The sequence below is a fragment of the Abramis brama genome (genome assembly GCF_963993115.1).
Source record: "Abramis brama genome assembly, chromosome: 10".
NCBI lineage: Eukaryota > Metazoa > Chordata > Actinopteri > Cypriniformes > Leuciscidae > Abramis > Abramis brama.
The window spans coordinates 29,365,750-29,387,307 of record NC_139972.1 but is presented as its reverse complement, the minus strand read 5'-3'; the positions used below and the strand labels follow the sequence as shown (position 1 = coordinate 29,387,307).

The 21,558-nt window shown below is 37.4% G+C and overlaps 2 protein-coding genes across 3 annotated transcripts; both read left to right on the top strand.

Annotated features, from left to right (window-relative positions):
- The first annotated feature begins 6,631 nt into the window (after nucleotides 1–6,631).
- LOC311091023 (sialic acid-binding Ig-like lectin 14) lies at nucleotides 6,632–14,244 on the top strand. Its single transcript, XM_084126739.1, has 9 exons — nucleotides 6,632–6,703; nucleotides 6,884–6,966; nucleotides 7,237–7,617; nucleotides 7,951–8,244; nucleotides 8,450–8,710; nucleotides 9,809–9,907; nucleotides 10,144–10,261; nucleotides 10,405–10,459; nucleotides 13,508–14,244. Exons 2-9 carry the CDS (start codon nucleotides 6,897–6,899, stop codon nucleotides 13,868–13,870), a joined length of 1,641 nt encoding a protein of 546 aa, XP_083982865.1. The 5' UTR covers nucleotides 6,632–6,703; nucleotides 6,884–6,896; the 3' UTR covers nucleotides 13,871–14,244.
- A 138-nt stretch (nucleotides 14,245–14,382) lies between these two features.
- On the top strand, nucleotides 14,383–19,400 carry irgq2 (immunity-related GTPase family, q2). 2 transcript variants are annotated; one of them, XM_084126743.1, is made up of 2 exons: nucleotides 14,383–15,483; nucleotides 16,666–19,400. In XM_084126743.1, exon 2 carries the CDS (start codon nucleotides 16,682–16,684, stop codon nucleotides 17,819–17,821), a length of 1,140 nt encoding a protein of 379 aa, XP_083982869.1. In that variant the 5' UTR covers nucleotides 14,383–15,483; nucleotides 16,666–16,681; the 3' UTR covers nucleotides 17,822–19,400. The 2 variants fall into 2 exon arrangements, with proteins under 2 accessions (XP_083982869.1, XP_083982868.1); XM_084126742.1 differs by having other exon boundaries at nucleotides 16,661–19,400.
- The last annotated feature ends 2,158 nt before the right edge of the window (nucleotides 19,401–21,558 follow it).

Genomic DNA, 21,558 nt, shown 5'->3' with positions numbered 1-21,558 from the left:
GCTCATAAAAATTATATAATTAATGCAAAGTATCATAAAAAATTCTAAAAATTCTAAATAATAATCAGAAAACATTATAGAACAAAAATATATTTGATTGGTTATCCTGGGAAAAAGTAAAGTAAAATTTTAAGGCTTCGCCCGTTTTTGGGCGGGAGGAAGCTAAGTGTGACTATTTTACGAAGAAGCCCAGAGGGTTTTGCAAAGATGTACTGAGACATTGAGACATGTACTTAGACATTTGCAATTTGATGAAATGAATGAGAAATTCAATTCTGTTGTGAACAATTGCCAAGTGGTTTGGAGGTTTGTCCATGTTGTTTTGAGAATGTCATTTCTGTTTCAAGAAATGAGCCAAACCAATGGAGAAAAACTGTAATACAAAATCGAGGTTTTGTATTACAGTTTTTCTCGATTGTTTACACACATTTTCTGAAAGCATGCCTCATATTCTCAGAACTCTACACACAAATAAAAAAACACACACACAATGGGCAAACCCCCTCAATTCTCCTGCAAAATGAAACTTTACATTCAAAACAATGTTATTTCTTCTCAAAATGGTATTTTGTTTTCAAATGACACACACAAACCATCATATGAATAGACATTTATAAGAACCAGTTGAACACTGATGTGCTCAATGTAAAACACTATGATGAATGCAAAACACTTCTTCTCCATTCATCATAATGACTTTTTTTTGTTCAGTGTTACACTTTCTACAGACAGTGCATACATAAGTGTGTTGTAAAATATTTGAGAATATTGTTTTTATACTCAGAACACACAAATACACGGTAACAAATATATTTTATTTTCCCCACAAAAACAATGTACACAGTGTACATCCCAACCAACACAACGTTGTACATACAGTGGTCTACATACAAAACAACAGAAGAATTGACTGTATACAGTTACAGTAAAAACAAAAAAAACAATCCAATGTTGACATTCATTGCTCCATTGAAGAGCTGACCTGTTGCCCTTTTATGCTAAAGCTCTGATTGCTAATTGTAAAACTGTGTGACGGGTGTTTGGCCATGTGATGAGTCAGTGTGCATATTTGAATGTCAGTGTGTTCCTTGTAAAAACAAGAGATTTTCTGCATGAAAATTATGCCAAAAGCAGAGAATTGTGTGTAGTGTTTTGAAAAAGGTGTGTTTTAGAACTGTAATTTGAGTGTAAAGCAGGAATTGTGCTTGTAGTTTAGCAGAATTGGTTCAGGGGGTTGGTGAATGAGTTACATGTTGTGGTCATTGTGTCTCAAGTACCAGAAAATGTGTGTAAACAATTGAGAAAAACTGCGGTGGCCAATAGAAAAAAAAAAACACCCACAAATTAAGAAAACATCTTCATCAGTTTCACAACACACGTGTTCTCCAAATAACACAACCAAATACAGAAACGCGCTACAAAAGTTCACAACACAACCAAATACAGAAACGCACTTCAAATAACACAGACCACAACGGAAATGTTTCCAGGGGAACCAAATAAGTGATGAACCCGGCTGGGACGTGCTTACATCTCAACAGTCTACTTTATTTTATTTTATTTCTTTTAACTTTTTTGTTGTTGTTGTTGTTGAAAAACATACAGAGATTACATTTTTATGACATACAACTTGTATACAATATACAAAATGTATTACAGTAACAATATGTTCAATGTCATCAGAATACAAATGAGAAAATAACAATGAGCTGAAAACTAAAATAAACTAGATGTACCGCATGGCGGTACAAAATATGACCGCCGCTCAGGCCTGCACTGGCTTTCCACAAAAATAAATGACGTGGAGCAATTTGGCTGTATTGCGTGTTTATGTGTATACCTAAAAAAAGTACTAGTATGTGCATGTCTGTCTGTGTGTGTATGTGTGTGTGTTTGTGTGTGTCTGTGTGTGTGTCTGTGCGTGTCTGTGCGTGTATGTATGCGTGCGTACATGTGTGTGCGCGTGTGTGTGTGTGTCTGTGCATGTGGATTTGTATGTGTGTGTATGGGTGTGTGTCTGTGCGTGTGGATGTCAGTGTGTGTGCATGCTTGCATTTGTTTGTATTCCTGCATGTGTGTGTGTGACAGTATCATCCTAAACCAGCAACCCTTCGCTCAACAGCACCATCTACAGGCCGATGAGTGTACAGTCACTAAATGTGCACATAAATGAATTTATTTTATACCCCCCCATGGATGAAATTCTACGAAACTTAGCATACCCCCAGAGGATGTCAAGTTAATCATACACATGAAATATGGTGCAGTTCTGAACATCTCCACTGAAGATAGGGGCGATTAAAGCAGAATAATATTGCATTTTCATTTTTTATGGGAGGGGCGCAAATCACAAATGAGTGATTATGGGCTAGGTTGATGTGGGCCCTTAAGACCAACATACTTTGCAAATTTCTTCATCCTCGGTGCCACGGTTCAGGTAGTTATTTAGGAAAAACTGAATTTTTTGGGTTTGGGGGGGCCCAGCGCGGGGGGGGGAGTGGCCCCCGGGGACCAAAAAATTTTTTTCCGTAAAAGTCTAGTGGGGCTACATGCCGACCAAATTTCATGTTCCCCGGTGTTTCGGTGTCCCTGGTATTGTTGACGGAAAATTCAGTAGATTGACGGGAAAAAAAAACAAAAAAACTTTGACAATCGATTATGGGCTAGGTTGATGTGGGCCCTTAAGACCAACATACCATTACAATTTCTTCATCCTCGGTGCCACGGTTCAGGTCGTTATTTAGGAAAAACTGAATTTTTTGGGTTTGGGGGGGCCCAGCGCGGGGGGGGAGTGGCCCCCGGGGACCAAACGGATTTTTTCCGTAAAAGTCTAGTGGGGCTACATGCCCACCAAATTTCATGTTCCCCGGTGTTTCGGTGTCCCTGGTATCGTTGACGGAAAATTCAGTAGATTGACGGGAAAAAAAAACAAAAAAACTTTGACAATCGATTATGGGCTAGGTTGATGTGGGCCCTTAAGACCAACATACCATTAAAATTTCTTCATCCTCGGTGCCACGGTTCAGGTAGTTATTTAGGAAAAACTGCATTTTTTGGGTTTTGGGGGGCCCAGCGCGGGGGGGGAGTGGCCCCCGGGGACCAAACAAAATTTTTCCGTAAAAGTCTAGTGGGGCTACATGCCCACCAAATTTCATGTTCCCCGGTGTTTCGGTGTCCCTGGTATCGTTGACGAAAAATTCAGTAGATTGACGAAAAAAAAAAAAAAAAAAAAACTTTGACAATCCCTATATGACCGCTTTCGCTAGCTACGCTAGCGGCGGTCATAATAAATAAAAAAGATAGAGAAAAAGAACATGAGGGAAATATATTAATCTATACATCAGTTACACTGTACACATTTTTTCATGTTATGTTTACATTTTCATAAATAAAAGTTTCATAAGAAATGTTAGGTAATGTAGGGTCCAAAGTTTTAAAGTTGAGACACTCACACACAGATATATAATGCATATTTAAAAAGCTTTTTTTTTGTAAAAAATAATATATTTGCAACCGTTATGTTAACAGCATTATATTTATTACATAATCAATCAATAATCAATTCATTACATAATGGCACACTAGTGCCCTGCTCACTCCAAAGTCCCACTTCAAGAGCTCTACCTTCATCACTTATTTGGTTTCCCTGGAAACATTTCCGTTGTGGTCTGTGCTATTTGCAGCGCGTTTCTGTACTTAGTTGTGTTATATGGAGCACACGTGTGTTGTGAAACTGATGAAGATGTTTTCTTAAAGGGATAGTTCACTTTGAAATGAAATTTTGGTATGTTTTAGCTTACCTCAAGGGCATCCAAGATGTAGGTGTCTTTTTTTCCGCAGTAGTTTCAATTTTGATATTTTTAGGTCAAACCGTTCTTGTCTGTCAGTCATATAATGCAGGTCTATGGTCACTGTCTCAAAGAGCATGCACAGAGTCCAAATTAAAACAATTCCCCGTCGTCCAAATTAAACAATTCCCCATCGTAAGTACACATTGATGGCCTAAGACACGAAACGAGCGGTTTGTGTGAGAAAACGAACTGTATTTATATAGTTTTTACCTCTTATACACAGCCACGTCCAAGTGATCTGAGGGCGCGCGCTTCCTGGTGTGTGACGTGTACGCAGACTGGTGCATAGATATATACACTAGATGTCGCCTTGTCTACGGCAGTTCATTGGAACGAATGTCTTTTAGGCGACATCTAGTGTATATATCTATGCACCAGTCTGCGTACACGTCATACACCAGAATGCGCGCGCGCCCTCAGATCACTTGGACGTGGCTGTGTATAAGAGGTAAAAACGATATAAATACTGTTCGTTTTCTCACACAAACCGCTCGTTTCGTGTCTTAGGCCATCAATGTGTACTTACGATGGGGAATTGTTTAATTTGGACGACGGGGAATTGTTTTAATTTGGACTCTGTGCATGCTCTTTGAGACAGTGACCATAGACCTGCATTAAAGGACAATTCCGGTATTTAACACTTTGAGTCTATTTTGTAGTTTGTTTTGGATAAACAAGAGTGGTGGACAAATAAATTTTGACAATGGTTCCTGTCGCGACTTTTTGACTATTTTAGAATTGCCCATGACCGCTTTAGAATGGGAGTCAATGGCCATGCACAAACATGTCCTTAAAACAATCCTTAACGTTCGTTTTCAAAACTGTGCAACTCACCGAGTGGTTAGTGGTGTTCGTTGATGTTCCAAAACAAGTAGCGTAGCGAAACACAGTTTCTGTCGTGTTTTATTTGGTATTTTGTAAAATCCATTGATTTCCGTTGGAGGACTCATTGCTCGTTGATATTACTGCGCTACCGGAAACGGAAAGGGGGCTGTTTACATTTGGTTGTAGTCTTTTAGGTCTTTTCGCTCGGTTCTCTGTCTCTCAGAAGGCTAGTGTGAGCAGAGCAACGGAAGATGCGGAAGAGCGGAAGTTTATACGCGGTTGTGAGGTATCTGAAAAAATAGTTCCACTATAGAAAAATAAACGGATTGAAATCATACATTGCGCCGATATATTTGTTTTTAATCATCAACGAACACCACTAACCACTCGGTGAGTTGCACAGTTTTGAAAACGAACGTTAAGGGTTGTTTTAAGGACATGTTTGTGCATGGCCATTGACTCCCATTCTAAAGCGGTCATGGGCAATTCTAAAATAGTCAAAAAGTCGCGACAGGAACCATTGTCAAAATTTATTTGTCCACCACTCTTGTTCATCCAAAACAAACTACAAAATAGACTCAAAGTGTTAAATACCGGAATTGTCCTTTAAATGACTGACAGACAAGAACGGTTTGACCTAAAAATATCAAAATTGAAACTACTGCGGAAAAAAAGACACCTACATCTTGGATGCCCTTGAGGTAAGCTAAAACATACCAAAATTTAATTTCAAAGTGAACTATCCCTTTAATTTGCGGGTGTTTTTTTCTATTTGCATGTGTTTTCTTCAGTTGCTGTGCACTGAGCTCTCTCGGCCACCGTACATTAAGGAATAAAAAAATGTGCCAATGTATCCATTGGTTGTGTCTTTTGTGTTCATCTTGTGAAAAGGTTTGTGAGGGGGAGAACCACAAGAAACATAACTTACCAGTTTTGGAAATGCTGTTTTGAATTTATTGCACCAGTGTGTAAGACTATGTTGTAGTGTGTGTGTTTGTGAGGGCTTGTGTGTGATGTCTGAGGGCAAAGTTTGTTTTTTCAGCAAGAGTGAATGGTTTTGAGTGTAGAGCTTATTACGTTATGGATTTGTGTTTACTGTTTTGAGAATATGAGGAATAGTTTTAAGAAATGCGTTTAAGCAATTGGAGAAAAACTGTAAGAAAGAACGTGAATATTGTGAATTAATTTAATTAATGTGGTCACTTGGCTTTACTGGAAGCCTTATAGTAAAATATATGTTTTCTTCCATTTCCATTAGACCAAAACTTAATTGCCTTTATCTCTTCCAAATCTAAAAACACATTCTTTGGCTATAGATACATTTGAATCTGACAGAGTTTGGCAGCTTTGACTGTGTTGTCTTTGTTTCATGTCTCTATGTTTGTGTTGTGCTTAAACATAATGGCTTTATCTTTGCTTGTGTTTGCCATGTGCTCCTCTGTTCCTGTCTCGTTTCCCAGTACCACGGCCTCTTGTCTAGTTGACTCCTCGTTTGTCTGAGTGTGTTAACCTGTTCCTCTTGTTCTCAGCTTCCTTTATATGTGTTCTTTTGCCCTCATGGTTTGTCAGGTCATTATATACTCTCTGTGTGCTACATTGTTTGTTTGATAGTCTAATGCAGTTTTTAGTCAGAGCTTACTTTAGTCTCACCTTGTCTAGTCATATGTCTACCCTTCTATGTTCCTCCTGTGGTCAAGTCAGTCTTGTTTTTCCCCCTTTTTCTTGTTTTTGTTTGAATTTTGTTTTATTTTTTATTATTAATAAAGCCCGGTTTTCCTTGTAATTGAGTCCTTGCTTCTTCCATCACCCTCATACTTGACAGAATCAAAGTATGGTTAATGTATGTGTTTTACTGAATTATTTCCATATTTATGCTTGTCATGCACAACAATCCCTTATTTGTGCAAGTCAGTTTAATGAGGAAGTGCTCCACTAGAGGAAGGATGCAGCTTGTACACTCATGTGCTGCTTCTGCAGTTTTACAACTAAAGCTTCTGAGAACACTGTGAACGGTTTGACTTGAAGCGGTAAGGTCACTTTTAATGCTGTCAATTTGAATTCATATGCAGATTTCTTTACTGCCATGACACATGGTTTATATATACACTGCCAAAGCATTTGCATTCAAATATTGAATAATATATTGGAAATTCGAATGCATAGCATTTATATTAATGCTCAAGAAATGTTTCTTTTTTTGTGTGCAGATCTGTGGAATGCATGTTTAAAATGCAGATCATTTCAAGCTGTACAATCCTCTCTATGTTAGTATTCAATAATTTGTGTACAGGTACGTATTACATGTTTTACAGTTACTTTTAAGTTTAAATATTTGTATTAAATTTGAAAAAATATGTATTTTTTTCAAGTAAAACTTCTACACTTCACACTCCTCAACCATCACTTCTATGTGTAAAATGTACATCATACACACTATGTACATGTGAAGTTTATGTAGCTTCATACATGCACGTGTATTGAGCATGAACAGGCAGATATTATTTTATGATATGAGATGTCCTGTGTCCAGGCATTTCATCACTTTCTTCTGTTATTCAAGGCAATGGAAAAGAAGACTGGACCATCACCTTCAATCCGTCAGAAATTACTGCAGTTCCAGGATTATGTGCTCTGATTTCATGTACCTTCACCTATCCAGAAGAAGCAAAACCTATTGATAACGTTCAGTGGAAAGTGTGTGATAAAAATGGTCAATGTAAAACTAGTATTTTCAAGGTTCAACAAAATAAAATCGAACTGGAAGAGAAGGAAACTGAAACAGAGCGGATTAAGATGCTTGAACCTGATCTGACCAAAAACAACTGCAGCATCATCATGAAAGACATAAAAGCGGAAGATGAAAATGAATATGCATTCAGAGTGGAGGGGCAGGGAAAACAGAAAAGCACATATGAACCCAGAGTTAAAATTATCATTCAAGGTAATGCTTGCTTGTGTTTGGAAAAGTTTAAAAGGTCCTGCCTTTTTCTCTAGTCTGATGTTCTCTTTCAGTTCTCAGTTGTTTCAGAGGGATGTTCAGCTCACTGCACACTTTCTGATGCTATGATTTCATAATCTCAGCAGAGGAACTATGTTGGACATGATCTCTTAAAGAAACTTAAACACATGGCTGTGCTCTGCTAATCACACTGCTTTTTCTTTTCATCTTAGTAAAATATGCATTTGATCTGAATCTGTATACAAAGAATGACTCAATTATTTACACTGTGGAAATCTGCAATGTCTACATTATGTTGTGTACCTCTCTTTGCAGACGAGCCTAAAATGGATATTCCTCCTCTCCGTGAAGGAGTCGAAGCCAATCTGACATGTTCAGCTCCTTTTCCTTGCCCGGAAACTCCACCTGAAATAACATGGTGGATCAAGACAAAAGGAGAAAATATCACCAATCTCAAGGATGACATCAACACTCTGATCACCCCCAGAAGCCTTTACATCTCAACTTTGTTCTTGACTCCAACCTCCAAAATGCACAATGCCACTGTAAGATGTGACGTGAGCTACGGAGACAAAACCATCAGTGCCAGTAGGACTCTAGAAGTCACGTGTGAGTACAAGTATACATATTTAACCAAACTTCTTGAAAAGGCATGTTTCAGACAAAAATTCTGAAATTCAGTTCAGAAGAGCGTAGGCTTCACTGCTGAGATCTACCATCTTCTACCATTGATCAATGAGTAGAACTAAAATGATTTATTTCTTGCATACTGTGTCTATATGGTGTCAAAACTAATGCAGTTGCTCTTTTTCAGATGTACAGACTCTTCGAATTCTTGGCGATGACACAGTGATGGAAGGTGACACTCTCCGCCTGAACTGCATTGTTGAGAGTCACCCACCGTCCTCTAATCCTGTATGGAGTTTCATTGGAACTGCAGATAAAATCAGGAACTACACGTCTGCAGAATATCTCATTATTACCAATGTGAGAAAGGAGCATGCTGGGATATACGTCTGTGAGATGACTTATGTGATGGAGACTTTGAATGCATCCATCACTATCAATGTCATTCGTAAGTAGAACCAGATTCCACATGAAATGTTGGTAACCTAACAATGCCACAGACTTACAACATAAAAAATTACGAAATTGACAACATGTCAGCAACTGTTGTAATACTGAATTGTGACACATCTTGGAAAGTTCATTGTGTGTTTGTAGGGGACAGCCCTAAAGTCTGAGGGCCCTATTTTAACGATCTGAAACGCAAGTGTCAAAGCGCAAAGCGCAAGTAACTTTGTGGGCGGGTCTTGGCGCTGTTGCTATTTTCCCAGCGGGATAAATTACTCTTGCGCCAGGCGCAAATCTAAAATGGGTTGGTCTGAAGTAGCTTCATTATTCATAGGTGTGGTTTGGGCATAACGTGAAATAAACCAATCAGAGCGTCATCTCACATTCCCTTTAAGAGCAGACGCGCTTTGTTCTAAAGCGGATTCCTATTATAACGGCGGATTTGCCAGACGCGCGCCAGGAGCGGTTCACAGCCAAGGAGAGCAACGCTCTCGTCAGGGGCGTTGGGGATGGAGAAACCCACCCAAATTAACTTCGGTTAAAAAGGTGTATGATAATTTGGGTAAATGTGTAAGCTAGATGTATGCTTTTATAATAAATTGTCTATCTATCTATCTATCTATCTATCTATCTATCTATCTATCTATCTATCTATCTATCATAATAATGATTTGCAAAAATGAAAACTGCTGCTTCTGTGTAGATGAGAGAATCAAAGTGTATGCGCGTTGTGCACACACTACATTGATTATGGCCAAGCATGCGCCCTTAAAACAGCATATGAATAACATGCGCAACGCGCCACTGACTTTAAACAATTTTTTCCTGGTTAGTGGCGCAATTGTTTTCTAAACCTGCAAAATAGCATGAAGGAACGTTTGCGCCGGAACACGCCTCCTTTTTTGCGCTGAACCGCCCAGGGAGCGCAAGTTCATTCCCTAGTTTAGCGACGTGCTTCTGTGGAGGGAAAAGCGCGCTTTGCGCGGGTGCAAAATAGGAATGATACATGCGTCAGTGTACAAAGTCAATTGCGCTGGGTGCAAGATAGGGCCCTGAATGTCTTTATTAATTATAACATCAAACATTTATCACATGCTAGGTGACACAAATGAATCGAAAATAAATGAGTCCTTCACTCCCGGAGCTGGAAACTTGCTTGGCAAAGACGATCGGCTTAATTCCATCAATACAACTTCAGGTAATACTCAGCATTTTATGCACTTTAGACATTGTATGTTTATTTCAGGCCAATTAGCCAATGTTCCTGGACTGACAACTTTTCTGGTCCTTGAACAACATTCCTCTCAATCAATCAGATTTTAGCAGTAGGTTTAGGATCTGGGTTAAGTTTAGGATTTCCAGAATATGTTACTCTCACTTCAGAACATTGGACATTTTCTTAAATTAGTAACAATCTGTGTTTTTACATTTAAGTTTTAGAAGGTTGGACATTCAAATTGGACATCCAAACGATACTCACATTTGTGGCAGGAATGGCATGTTCAGCATTCATCTTCTCAATGATTTTGTGTTGTTGGGTGTCTTGCCACAGGTAGGCCTGCCATTTACTTCTTTTCCTAAAAACTGCCTAAAAGTCCATCAAACGTCATTTGTCCTTATGTATAGCGTTTAGAACATTTTGCACTGTCAGCTTCAAATCTCGAGTCTTATTCCCTAAATATATTTTCTTAACAGAGGCAAAAGACACAAAGTGGCAACAGAAAATCCGGCCACTGACATTAATTTGGAGGTAAGACAAATCCAAATATTTTTTAAAGTAAAAACGGAAAGTCACAAAAGTCACTTTCGCAACCTTAATGTCCAAATGTCACTCTGGTGGATTGCATTACCCACTCAACTTTTATCAAATGAAAATTGTGTCATCATTTACTTAAACTCATGTTTTCTGTTACTCATGTAAAAACATGCAATTGCTTCAAAAATAGTCCAAGTCTGATCGCTATCACTTTGTGCAAACAATTTTTAACCCCTTGCCCCATGCTAAATTTTTGTTGTTCAAAATTCATTACTCGTAAAAACATCACACTCTTACTTGAACTGGACAAACTCAGCATCATAATGAAGGTTTAAGACTCCAGCTTCAATATTTGACCACTGTTTATGATTTAAGTGGTTTGCAGTGACATTAATTTCTTAATTTATGCCAGGAGTACAAAATAATTCATCTGAAACGATCGTTATTTTGAATAGAAATCAAAACTCACAGTACATTCATTCTCGTCTTCTCTGGTTTATTTGTGGTCAAATACATAAAATAAACAGCATCCGCCAGGGTTATTAGTCCAATAGTGCGCATATTTGGAGAAAAATGATTAATTATCACATGTTAGAAAAATATTTTGGTCATACAGAATAAAAATCCTATTCATTTTCCACTGAATTATGCGATCTGAAGAGCTCAAACAGCTAACGGAGCTAGGTGTGTGTCTCCTCTTCCTGATTTGCGTCAGAGCTAACCTCGAAGCGTTATCATTCGCTGTACAGCTGTCAATCATCTGACGTGCTTCAACGTGACCTCTTCTGCATGACGCGTCCTGTGTGCACTTCCTGATTCTGCACATCCATGATAACAAAGCGAAATTGACATCTCTTCACCGAAACAAGTAGCTAATAAATGCACGATACGAAGTATTTGTGTTTTGTGGGTGATTTTCGTGCGATTTGGGGTTTTCATATGAATAAAGAATGTTTACAGAATGCATATGCTAGGTAATGATAGCCCATAGCTTCATCTAAAATGCTAAATATAACATATTTCAAAATCTTTTTTGGACTTGAAAACATTTTAAACCGCGACCGGATACAATATGATACAAATACTCGATGGTGTTTTAAAGTGAGATTTAAATAAAAGTGTAATATTAATAAATTAAATTGTGTCATGTAGCTTGAGGCTACCTGTTGTGCTAATGCACCTGCTGCAGGAGCTTTCTATTCCATACAATCATTTTTTTAAAATAATTCGCATTTAAAAGTTCCAAGAATAGTTTTTTGTTGTTTGTTTTCTAACAAGGCTTAAGTTAATAGGTGGATTATTCGTCTATGGGGGTTACACATTATGTGTCAATGGCTAAGCATTATGCCAGAAGAAAGGCCATAATGGCTGAATTCAAACAAAAGAATAAAGATAAAAGAATAATGAAGATCAAGTATCATACCGGCAGAGGTGAAAGGTTAGTCGATTTAAATGAAAAGAACATGAACGGGCCAGTTCTCCTCGCCAGACATTAGTCAGAGACAGTAATGGGTGTTTAGAGGGCAATAAACTATTTGATGAGAAACTTGTTTGCCTTCTCTGAAAATTCTCCAAATCCTCCCCTGACATGGTCTCACAATAGGCTTCATAAAATGCATAATTTTCGAGATATCATCCTCAGACTTGAAATGAAGCATGACCACAGTTGTGGCTACACTTTAGTTGTGGTTATAAGTTGCTATCCTAAATTCACATAATATTTTTATACATTTAATAAATATATTCTTAATATTTGTTGTTTTTGTTTTTATGTTTGAGCTTATATATCTCAATATTAATAACAGTCTGGTTAATTTTGAGTCTTGAACTGTAAACTCTCAAGGGTTGGCTTTCTAAATATATGTTGGTTATGTGTCTATTCAGAATGACTTAAGAGCAGCAACCTTTTTATTTTGGGTATGTCATGTATGCAGCACTTGCCAAAATTGGCGGTGATGAGCAAGGGGTTTTAAACTCTAATCTCAATCTCAAACTCAATCTTCAAAATCTGCCACCTCAAGACAATGATGGGGGTCAAAAACATCTGTGTAGAAGTATAATGTAATTATGAACATTAAAAAAAAAAAATATATATATATACATATTTGCATCATTCAAACATGATAATATCCAAACATTACATAGGCTTTGACAGAATCCTCTGAGGTGACATCACCAGATTGACATTTTAGTGGTGCACAGAAAAAAATCACTAGCCATGTTTCCTTAAAGGATGATTTTCACCAAATGAAAATTATGTCATCATTTGATCACTCTCATGTCGTTCAAAACCCATAAGACTTTTGTTTATCTTTGAAACACAAGTGAAGATATTTTAATGAAATCTGAGAGATTTCTGTCCCTCCATTGATAGTCTACGCAACTACCACTTTGACGCTTCAAAAAGTTAATAAAGAGATCGTAAAACTAATCTGTACGAATCGAGTGGTTTAGTCCAAATTTTCTGAAGAGACAATCGCTTCAAATGATGAACAGATTGAATTTAGGCTTTTATTCACATATACACATTCATCAACACACACATCAGTTGTGTTAAACGGAAGCTCAAGCATGTTTACTTGATGTATGAGAACCCATGAGGTTCATTCTCGTGTTACGCAGCACATTTGGGCTTCAGCAAGAACCAATGAGGTTCATTCTCGTGTTACGCAGCACATTTGGGCTTCAGCAAGAAACAATGAGGTTCATTCATGTGATGTATATAAGTTATAATATTTTAAAAATGTATTAATCTATGTTATATGTAATGTTTACACACATATAGATAGATAGATATATAGATAATAAAATAGAATAAAAGCCTAAATTCAATCTAAAGCGACCATGTCTCTACAGAAAATTTGGACTAAACCGCTCAATTTATATGGATTAGTTTTACGATCACTTTAGATCTTTTTGAAGTAATTAATGACCTTTTTTTTTTCATTTTTTTTTTTTTTTTTCATTTTTGGGTGAACTAACCTTTTAATGTAAATAAATAAATAAATAAATAAAAATAAGGATATGTTCTGTATGTATCAGACAGTGCAGACAGATGTAGCTCAGAGTGGAACCAATGAACAGACACCTCTTCATGGACAGCTTGATGGAGGGACCACAGACACAGCAGCACCAACAGATGGAGCAGAGGACGATGAAGCAGTCGAGATGCAAGCAGAAGAGGTGGACTACGCCAACATCGACTACTCCCTTCTAAAGAACAGACCGCCTGAAGAGGGAGAGAGGGAACCTACAGACACAGACTACGCTGAGATCAAGAGGGACAAGAGAGGAGATGGGAAGCAAAGGGAGGCCCTTCAGGATGGAGATGACCAGATTGAAACACCCAACCAGATACAGATGGAGGGAGAGGAGGAACTTTATTCTCAGGTGCTTACAAGTTAAGGAGCTAAAAGCCTTAACCACACACAACAACATTTCATTTTGTAAGGTCAGATGTTTAACAAAATAAATAATGTATTACTTTAGAGCTTTTATCCCTTATGTGTCTATCAAATTGTTGGTGATTGCAACAAAATACAGAATGTTTCATTAGATTAGTCTCCAACATCTGTTTTTATATATATATATATAGAGAGAGAGAGAGAGAGAGAGAGAGAATTGCGGAAAAAAATACATAATGTTTTTGTATTTCTCTTCATTTCTTCTTTCTTTTTTTTTTTTGCATGTGGTTTTAAATATGTATTTAAGGAAGTTTCTGAACTTCCTGAAACTGCTGCAAATATATGTTTTAGTTAATAAAAAAGTTTCTGATGATAGTTGCCTTCTCCCTTATTGTTTATACTGGTATATAAACTGGAAAATAGAAAAAGAAAGAAAGGGAAGTGTCAAAATCAGAATAAATTCAGCATATTTAAATTGTTTACTGTTATATGGAGTTATTATTTGTCAATTTGTTAAGCTGAATCTTAGTATCTCAATGAAACGTTGTATTTGCAGTCAAGGCTAGTTCTAAGAATTCTTTCAAGTCACACTTGACCTTAAGTGTCATTTGCGAATTGTGAAGTAAAGAAGTGTTGAAGTAATTTCACAGTGTCACACTGTGGCTAGCAGGGCGGAAGCTGAGAGCCGTTGAAATGGAGTGTTAATAAACATCACCTGCACGCCACACCGGCCTCGTGTCCCATGGAGGAGCTCCGGATAGATAAAAGGAGGATTGACTACAGTGAAGGACGACTGCCGCATAAAAGCATAATAAAACATGACATAAAGATCAAGCCTGTTCCTCTCTCGTCCTTCACTGTCGTCATTAGCAATCGCGCCACCGGCCTCACTCCGTTACCATGGCTTGCCACACACATATAGACCTCAACACATAACCCACAAACCTTAATAACTGTGACAACAACAAATGTAACAGAGTAACAGTACAGTGAGGTCAACAACAACAGCCTACATAAAGTATGGAAACAGCTAAAAATAAAATAAATAAATAAATAAATAAATATATAATGAAATGGTCCTAAACCTGAAAGTGCATAATTTATTTATGCTGCAGTGCATGCTGGGAACTCACAAATATCGAAAAAATTAACAACATTGTTCAATGGGAATTGAACTACTGGAATAGTGTTGGTCTAACATGGGAAAATAATTCAAATTCCATATATTTGCCCAATGCTGTAAGGCCTGTATATTTGATAAAAATAAATAGCTTTTTATATACAGTACATGCAAACTATGCTCAAGTTGATCATGACCATTGTTTTTCTTACATAGGCATCATAAAAATATCAGATGGGTGAAATTTGTGAAATTTGCTGATTCCTCAAGAATTGTAAATCAGTTGACCTGCTGGTTGCTCCTCTGTGATGACGTGTGTGTCTGTGTGTCTGTGAGCAGGATTAGGCCTTAGATAACAGGATTAGAATGTTCCATACACTACTGAGAATCCTTAAATAGCCTGTGAGAGTGTCAGTATCTCATTCATCTTGGTGTGGTTTGATATTTTCTGTGGTCCACCACACTCGCTTTCATCCTAAATGATCTGAAATAAGGTAAGTGTTTGGATAAATGGAAATCCACTTAAAGTGGTTATTTTATTCTCAATATTACATTGCTCCTAATTACATTAACTAATTACAGTACATTGTACTTTATGGAAAGTAACATGTTGGTAAGTAACTTTTTCTCTAAGGGTCTCTTACTTCTTGTACTTTATGTTTGTCATGCAGGTTTTGAAATTAAAAATGGCATTTATGCTCTGGACTTGCATTTGCCTTCTTAATTTGCAACGTTTAAACGCTATCATTATAACCCTGTGTGTGCACATTGGACTAGATTTTATATACTGTATTTGCCAGTAAATAAATTACATTTATTTTATATAAATGTACAGTTCATGTTTGCCGTAAAATTTTAGAATGCCTTAACTAAAATAGTAAAATCTAAAAAAGTTCATTATAGTTTATATTTTAATATATAAATATATATATTTTTTAAATATTATAACTTGATCAAAGTACAATAAAAACAGTAATACTGCAAATTTTAAAATAACCGTTTTCTATTTTAATATATTAAAATGTAATTTATGACTGTAGTGACAAAGCAGAATTTTCAGCATCATTAGTCCAGTCTTCAGTGTCATGGACTGTCACTTTTGATTAATCTAATGTCTCCCTTGAATACAAGTATTAAAGGGATAGTTCACCCAAAAAATGAAAATTAGCCCATGATTTACTCACCCTGAAGCCATCCTAGGTGTATACGACATTCTTCTTTCAGACAAATACAATCAGAGTTAAAAATGTCCTGGCTCTTCCAAGCTTGATAATGAGAGTGAATGGCTGTTTGAACGCATCGCTTCACTTCAGAAGGCCTTTATTAACCCCCTCAGAGCCGTGTCGAGCACTTTTATCATGGATGGATGCGCTTTGATGGACTTCCAAAGTCAAACAGCCATTCATTCTCATTATCAAGCTTGGAAGAGCCAGGACATTTTTTTTTATATAACTCTGATTGTATTCGTCTGAAAGAAGAATGCCATACACCTAGGATGGCTTGAGGGTGAGTAAATCATGGGCTAATTTCAATTTCTGGATGAACTATCCCTTTAATTTCTTAAAAAACAAAACAAAACAAAACAAAAAAACAGAACTGTATCTGATTACATCCAGCACATAACTCTAACACTGCAGTTGAACACTATAAATGAAGTGTCTTCTGTATTAGTTTAGTTGTCATTTTACAGACATGGCTGATGTGTTGAGGAGTCTGAACCTGCTGGAAACGCTTAAGGAGTCGATTGAGAAGAACAACATATCGGATATAAGAGATGCCATGGAGGACATGCTGATCAGCAGAATCAACATTGCAATCGCTGGGGAGAGAAAAGCAGAAAAAGCCACTTTTATCAACTCACTTCGAGGGCTGAGCCAAGACGACGAAGGCTCAGCCCGCTCTCCATCATCTGCTGCCCCAGAGGAACTAACCGTATTCCCGAACCCCAAACATCCTGACTATCGCCTCTTCGATCTGCCACCCATCTCTAGTGATCCCACTTTTCAGGCCGAGGATTATATAGAGCGTTTCAAAGTTATGCGGTACAACACCATCATTATCACATTCACAGAGAGTCCTAATGTTAACAGTGTGGCGGTGTGGAGGGAAGTAAGGTCATTGCAGAAAGAGACAGTTTACTTTGTCTTATTAGCGTCGGTGAAGGATACCGAGAAAACACTGGAGGTGAAGAAAGCAAAAAGCTTAGAAGTGCTCAAGGCAGAAGGTGTTCCTCTCCCCAAGGTGTTCCTGGTACAACCTTCCGCTTTGGAGAAGTTGGACTTTCTAACGTTTTTAGATGTCATGCGAGGTGACCTTCCAGAGATCAGGGCGCATGCTCTTCTTCTGGCACTTCCAACATTTTCCAAATCCTTGGTCACTCAGAAGAAAGATGCCTTTAAGGCACTGGTGTGGGCTGCTGCCTCATTATCCGGTGGCGTTTCTGCCATTCCCGTACCCCTGGTGGCCTCCATGGTGGACGCTACGGTGGGCGTACGGATTTTGACGAAGGCTCAGATCTCACTTTGCCTGGATGATGAGTCTCTGCAGCGACTGGCGAGGCAGCGGGGTCTCGACCCAGCCAGGCTGAAGGCTCTGCGGACCTGCGCTCTATCTGTGGAGGTCAGCAAGAGTGAAGTTAAAAGACGGCTCGCCGAGGCCGAGAAAGACACCAGCACTGCAACCACCAGACTTGTGGAGCTAGCCATGCCGAGACAAGCCAGATCCGTCAGCAGATCTTTCACCGCTATGCTGCAGGCGCTCAATACTGCTATTGATGATATGGGTGCTGATGCTGAGAAGGTGGTTACTATGGTAACAGGAGAGGGACAGTAGATTGAGCAGTACACAAAATTACAACATGCTCTTTTCAATCTTGAATTGAAATGGACCATAGTGTTTCCTTAAACCAGTGGTTCTCAAAGACTTGCAAAGTGTGCAGTGTTGGGGGGCCTTAAACCAATGAGCAATAATTGAACTAAACTGAGTAGTAAATTAGAAAAACTGAGAAAAAAAAAACATAAAGGTATAGTTCACCCAAAAATGAAAATTAGCCCATGATTTACTCACCCTCAAGCCATCCTAGGTGTATATGACATTCTTCTTTCAGACGAATACAATCGGGGTTATATTAAAAAATGCCCTGGCTCTTCCAAGCTTTATAATGGGAGTCAATGGGTATATTTTTTTGGAAGTCCATCAAAGTGCATCCGGTTGACCAGGGCTGGTTTTGTTTGATCCGTAAGAGGCTTCAAAGCTTACGCTACTCCTACATCCTACTCCTACATCCTACGTCATATTTGGCGTAAGTCGACTTGCGTACGGCCGTCTGCCGGAAGCTAGTTATTTTAGTTGATAAAGTTTTAAATATGGATATTTATAAGATATTTTTCTTACACGAACACATCGCTTCACTTCAGAAGGCCTTTATATTTAATTATTGTTTTTGTTTTTTTCACAGTGACATTTGAGTTCATGATTTTAATGTTGTTTTAAAGACTAATGACAGACTGTTGATCTTTGAATAAAAATATGTTTGGTATTTTTACCGACATTTTTTTTTTTTTTTACCGAATTTTTACCTGAATTTCAGCCAATCTCATCTGGTCACCCTATCATGGGCTAATTTTCATTTTTGGGTGAATTATCCCTTTAAGGTATATATTTAGGTATATAAGCTGTGACGGATAGAAGTATAGTGTGTTTAATGGATTGTACTGTTGTTTATCAACATACCGACTGTTCAGGTGACGAAACATCTTTCCGAAAAAAAACAAAAAAACAAGAAGAACTTTTTAGTAGACAAAAGCCATTAAAACAGTTTTTAAATTGGTGAAAATTATATGATGTAAGACCTTTACATAATGCATGCCATTATAATGTCTGTAAGACTATCCCTCACAGCCTAGTTTGTATCTGCGTTAAATTCAATATGGCGTCTAACGTGACTAAGGTCAATAACAATATAATTTGTATTATTTAGATGATAAATATGCATTATAACATTAGATTTCAATGCAGTTAATTTTTAATAGTTATAATGCTCCTTAGTTTGTCATATATGGAGGAATGCACAAACATCAAGGGGGTGGAGGGGTATTCCACATTTTTTATGCAACCTATTCAATAATAACAATAAAACATTTGTATTTTATGAAATTATAAAAAAATAAAAAAATAAACAAACCAATAATGAAATATATAATAGTAATAATACTATTGTACTGTGAAAAGTGTAATCTTATCAGATGTAATCAGTGTAATCTTATCTTATTATATTTTTTTTTGAAGTTGACAAGTTTGCACCCCTGTATGTGCGTAAAAACTCTATATCAAGACTTGATTTACCATAAGTATGTTTTAGAGAAATGGTACATTTAAAAAAATGTCATTAAAGATCAGTTCTGTCTTCTAACATTGCCCTTTGTTGTTCTCTTTCACGGTCATATGTGGTCATGAACACATGAAACCAGATTTCATTTCCTTTTCATACTTCACAGCTGTGGTAATTCGGTTTTACAAAATAGTCAAAAGTTCAATTCGTTGTGCAACATCAAAACCCTGTTCATTTGAATTACAGTAAGTATACATGAGGAAATGCAATGACACAGGCCACAATGCATGTTTTTCTCTTTAGTTACAGCCACAAACTAAACACTGACACAGGAAGCTTCACATACCCAATGACAAGAATTAACGTAGTTTTGTATAGCAAGAATTAGTCATTTTCAGAGCCTTATCATCACAATACTGTATAATTTCAATTGAACAAACTACAGTATCAATATGTTCTCCTAAGTGGAGACAAATCTCCATGTGAGCAAGAACAAACACCACAACAAAACAACTGAAAGTCTCATTGTTAAGAAAGTGTTTCTGAATTGAATGAGTTCCTTTTAATGTTTACCTTTCTAAAATACAGTAAACTCAATTGTACAAATCTTTAACTAAATGAAATACTCAAAAATGAACCTCACCCTCATGTCGTTCCAAACCAAGATTTTTATTCATCTTCGGAACACAAATGAAGATCTTGTCACAATGAGAGAATTGTGTCCCCTCCATTGACAGCTACGCAACTACCACTTTGATGCTTCAAAAAGTTCATTAAGACTAAAGGGCCTTTCACACACTGAGCAGGATTAAGCGATGCGAATGTATGTCACGATGACGCTCTTGAATTGAAACAGTAGATCCCTATGAAGCTACGCACACCAGGCCTGATCGATCGCAGCACTTCAAAGCCCAATTTATTTATTTTTTGACCAGTGTGTCGATCCCCCCCCCCCCCACCCCACCACCACAAACGTTCTGCATCACACACAAGAATGAGCCTCATTGGTTCTTGCTGAAGCTCAAACGTGCTGTGTAACTCGAGAATGAACCTCATTGGTTCTTTTTAGCGCAATTTTCCAACGGACAAAATTGCGATTGTTAACTCATGATTTCTGTTCTGTCTGTGCGCACCAATCTTGCACTTCTATCTCCTCCTCAACCAGACCACCTAGAGACTTCGGGTTTTCGGCATTATGTTAAGGAAGGTCTAATCTCGGGAACGCACAAAAAAAAAAAAAAAAAAAAAAAAAAAAACATAAAAAGATTTACTATCTCTTAGTGTTGTGATCCCATGACGTCAGAAAATTGCGCTAAAACACTCACTGAGTTTTTATTACTTGTTTGGTTAATTTGGGTTTCAAAAGACCTATTCGGACAGTTATACTGAAATGCCAGAAAGTATTTACAAGAACAATATTTCATCAATGCTCAAAGGAGAAAGAAAAGAAAACCAAGTAAACCATGACAGCAATTATATACATCAAAATATAAACCAAGCAGCTTTATGCTTACCTCATGTTAGAGGCTGTATTATTATTTCTGCTAATTTCTACATTTTTAAAATGGCATCCATCATTTTGAGATAAAATACAAGACAGAAAACCATTTTAACTTATGTCTATATTCCTATTTTCAAACAGGAGATTTAAATAATCAAATAATAAATAGGAAATTATTTTCCTATTATTAAAATAAATATTCATTTATTCTTATTCCAAGCAAATTACATTTTATTTACAGTAGCCTACTTAGAGAATCATGTGACTGGCCAGTGACACGTGTGCAGCGCATCCTTGGGTTTGTAGGATCACAAAACTCGCTCCTCCACGTCGTCGGAATGCATGAGGTGCCCTGCAAATTTATTTTTACGGATGTCCATGTAACGGGTATAACTGAAGAGAATATTATTATTATTATTTAATTGGTTCCTGTAGTCTGTTATGGTGCAGTACCGAAAGACTCCAGCAGGGAGTGGGGCGAGTACAGAGAGTTAATAACAGACACAAGAGTTCCCTTCCCCCACTTATAATACAGAGATCAAGGGAAACGCAACGAGTGTTCGTGTTTTTTTGTTTTTTTTTAAATATATCTACATACCCTTTTCAGGTAAGCCCCTCAATATACTGATATTGATGTTAATATGAGTTTGACTATAAATTATGTTATAATTGTGGAAAAAGAGATTTAGGCGCACATGGCGAATGTGAAGTTTCCGAACCATCAGCACTGTATGTTAA

Coding starts and splice junctions, on each gene's coding strand:
- LOC311091023 (XM_084126739.1), top strand. CDS start 6,897: ATGTTTAAAATGCAGATCATTTCAAGCTGTACAATCCTCTCTATGTTA. Junction 8,711..9,808: donor CATCACTATCAATGTCATTC/GTAAGTAGAACC, acceptor ATCACATGCTAG/GTGACACAAATGAATCGAAA. Junction 9,908..10,143: donor TTCCATCAATACAACTTCAG/GTAATACTCAGC, acceptor TTTACATTTAAG/TTTTAGAAGGTTGGACATTC.
- irgq2 (XM_084126743.1), top strand. CDS start 16,682: ATGGCTGATGTGTTGAGGAGTCTGAACCTGCTGGAAACGCTTAAGGAG.